The sequence below is a fragment of the Poecilia reticulata genome, linkage group LG7, assembly GCF_000633615.1.
Source record: "Poecilia reticulata strain Guanapo linkage group LG7, Guppy_female_1.0+MT, whole genome shotgun sequence".
NCBI lineage: Eukaryota > Metazoa > Chordata > Actinopteri > Cyprinodontiformes > Poeciliidae > Poecilia > Poecilia reticulata.
Window position 1 is genome coordinate 31221540 of NC_024337.1, and position 3402 is coordinate 31224941.

Consider the following 3402-nt stretch of genomic DNA (forward strand, 5'->3'; position numbering starts at 1 on the left):
TACGTGACCTCCACATGACCTTTACGTGACCTCTACATGACGGCTACTGCTGACTCGTGGTTTACTCCGTCGGTTTATGAAGATTCATTAAATATTAGCAGCAAAATATTCTCAGAAATGAAAAAAAAAATGCATCAAATATGAAACGTTTTTGTTTCAGTGAAACAAAATATAAAAGTTTTCAAAAATACTTCAGAAAATTGATTCGTTATAAAACTGTCATAAAGCATAAATTTAATTTGATTAAAACTAGAATTTTTTAGTACATAAGCTTTATAAACAGACACGTTGAATTTTTATTTAACTTTTACTGACTGTTTAAAATATTCTAATATTTTAAATAAAAATAACTATTTATTAAAACTGTTGATGATCTCCAGACATTCAGAAAAGTTTTTTTTTTAATTTGTGCAGCATCACATTTAACATTTATTTTATTTATTCTCAGAATTTACTTAAAATAAAAAGAAAATGATCACACATTTGAATTTAATTTTCCTCTTAATGCAAAGACAGGATTTCAATCTGAGCTTTTTTTCCAGTTTTACATATAAAACTGTCATTTTATGTGATTTTTAGCTTGATGTTGTTTTTCCTTTCCAACCTGCTGAAGTTTAACAACGTTCAGTTTCATTCAGACATCAGAGAACATTTGAAGTCTGATTAATGTGCTGCAGGTGGTTGTGGGGGATAAAGTCATCATGAACCCGGTGAACGCCGGCCAGCCGCTTCACGCCTCCAGCTACGAGCTCAGCGACCATCCAGGCTGCAAGGAGGTGAGACGGCAGGAAGACGGAAAATCAGAGAAACATACAAAAACACAAAATATGAGGAACGATCTGAGACTCGGACTGAACTCAAACCGAACCGAGCGACAAAACGAGACAAAATGAGTCCAATAAAGAGACAAACAGAAGCTAAATGTCTAAAGAAGATAAAAAAATAACAGTAAACATAACATGTAAGGATAAAAACATCATTTCCTCAAGCTGCTGCTCTGACGTGTGTCTTCCTCCCCCTGCAGGTCAACTCTGTGAACTGCAACACGAGCTGGAAGATCAACCTGTTCATGATGTTCAGCGACCACCGAGAGGAGGTCCTGAAAGGAGTGAGTCAGCACAGGGCCAGCTCACCTGTCTGCAGAAATGAACCCTGGGAAACGTAGTTTTAACCCCGGCTGTCTCCCAGGGCGACGTCGTCCGATTGTTTCACGCCGAGCAGGAGAAGTTTCTGACCTGCGACGAGTACAAGAGCAAGCTGCACGTCTTCCTGAGGACGACTCTGAGGCAGTCGGCCACGTCGGCGACCAGCTCCAACGCCCTGTGGGAGGTCGAGGTACACACACACACACACACACACACACACACACACACACACACCACAAGCTGGTATTTCTACACAAATGAAGTTTCCATTGACAGAAATCATTTTATTTACTGAATCTCTCTTTGACCTTTACTGGTCTGTTCCAATCCTAATTTACATCGTCCCTCTAAACCTGACCTTTGACCCTAAACACTGCAGCAGGACCAGGCTTTGGTCCCATAAGGTTAGTAAATGCAACAGAAACAGATAAACACACAGAGGAGAAGATGAAGAATAAAATATGCACAGTGTTCTTTTGTGATTTTATTTTTTTTAAACAAAAAAATGGAATGATTAGAAATCACACAGTTTGTTTTTTGACGTTTGGAGGAGAATCTGCTTTGAGGGAGCAGTGAGTCGGCGGTGAGGTGTGCGGCAGACAGGTCGACTAAAGATGGAGGACAGAAGGAGACAAATTTACAGAAACAAGAAGCAAACACCCCCTCTGACTCACCTTCCACCTGTAAGCGCTCTCTGTGTCCTGATTGGTCCGTCAGGTCGTCCACCATGACCCCTGCCGCGGGGGGGCGGGGCATTGGAACAGCCTGTACAGGTTCAAACACCTGGCCACAGGAAACTACCTGGCTGCCGAGGTAACCACCATGTTTCTGTTTAATTCTTCTCTCTGCAGCATGTCTGCGTAGTTTTATGGATAAACTTTAATTTACTTTAGAAACAACAACGCTACTTTAATGGTAATTATGACGTTATTAATGAATTCAGCTGACAAAAATCTATATTGAGTATTATTTTTATTCTATTTGTAGAAAGATTTTCACACAATTATTTGTAATATTCTGCTAAAAAAAAGATTACAGTGCTGGGATTTAACTAGGTCAGAAGTTAAATTTGTGCAAATCAGGGAAATTAGGTCATTATGTTAAAATCTGTTTAGAGGAGTCCCACAGGGGCGACCCAAGACTTTTGCACAGCAGCAGGTGTTTTACTCCTCAGTGCTGCTGGATGGAGAAATCCTTGGAAACAACTGTTGTTGTTGCAGGAGAACCCGGGGTACAAAGGGGACAACCCGGAGCTGTCGTCCTCGGTGAGTTTCCTCTCCTCACCACCAGGGGGCGAAGCCGAGTGAAACAGACTCTGGGAGGTTTGTGTTTCTGCAGATGGACGCCAGCCGCAGCAGCAAGCGTTTCCATGGCGAACGGATCAAGTACAAGCTGGTGGTGGTTCCCCACGGCAACGACATCGCCTCGCTGTTCGAGCTCGACCCGACGACCCTGCAGAAAACCGACTCCTTCGTCCCGCGGTGAGGAACTTCCTGCTGCTGTTTCACAATAAAAGTCCAGACACGTTTCAAATCAAAGCTGAATTTATCTCTGCTTGAAAAAAAAATATTTTCAGCTTCACTTTAAGTGTTTGTTGAACAAATCTGATCTGAAGGCAAAAAGCACCAATTAATATCTCAGTTTCCCATACAGAGCACATATGGAGGACGATTCCTGACAAAATTCTATTTAAAAATAAATACATGTGCCAAATTAACAAAACAAGAACCATTGGAGTTTTCTCACGCTTTGTAATCTGTAAATAAATTGATAAACAAGAAAACAGACGTGAAAACGTATTAAATTAATGACCGATTTAAAAAGTGCCAACAAATTAAAAAACAACTAAATAAGTTCTGAACATGGGAAAAAAACAGAAAAACTAAAACAATGTGGCAGTAAATGAAAATGATTAAGTAAATTCAGAATGTGAATAAAATTTGAAAAAATAAATCATGAAATGAAAAAGGAAATTAATAAAACGATCAGATAGGAAATAAAATGGAAAATTGAAGCGATACTGTGGAATCAGTACTGTTGAAAATTAGACCTTTTTTGGATTATTTGGAACATTAATTACTTTATCAAATAATTTATTTATTTTCATATGTATTGTCAGTTTTGGCAGCAAATCTTTGTCATCAGTAAATGTGGGCAGTTATCTCTACGAGCACATAACACCAGTTTTAAAGTCCCTACACTGGCTCCCTGTAGCTCAGAGGATAGACTTTAAAATACTGATGTTAGTTTATAAATC

General features: G+C 39.4%; 1 protein-coding gene across 1 annotated transcript in view; it reads left to right on the forward strand.

Annotated features, from left to right (window-relative positions):
* The window catches only part of itpr3 (inositol 1,4,5-trisphosphate receptor, type 3), a 71313-nt gene that overhangs the window by 29017 nt on the left and 38894 nt on the right, over positions 1–3402 (forward strand). The window contains exons 6-11 of the mRNA XM_017305661.1: positions 678–776; positions 1025–1108; positions 1189–1335; positions 1863–1958; positions 2366–2410; positions 2484–2626. Coding sequence (XP_017161150.1) covers positions 678–776; positions 1025–1108; positions 1189–1335; positions 1863–1958; positions 2366–2410; positions 2484–2626 — 614 coding nt within the window. The remainder of the gene's footprint in view (positions 1–677; positions 777–1024; positions 1109–1188; positions 1336–1862; positions 1959–2365; positions 2411–2483; positions 2627–3402) is intronic.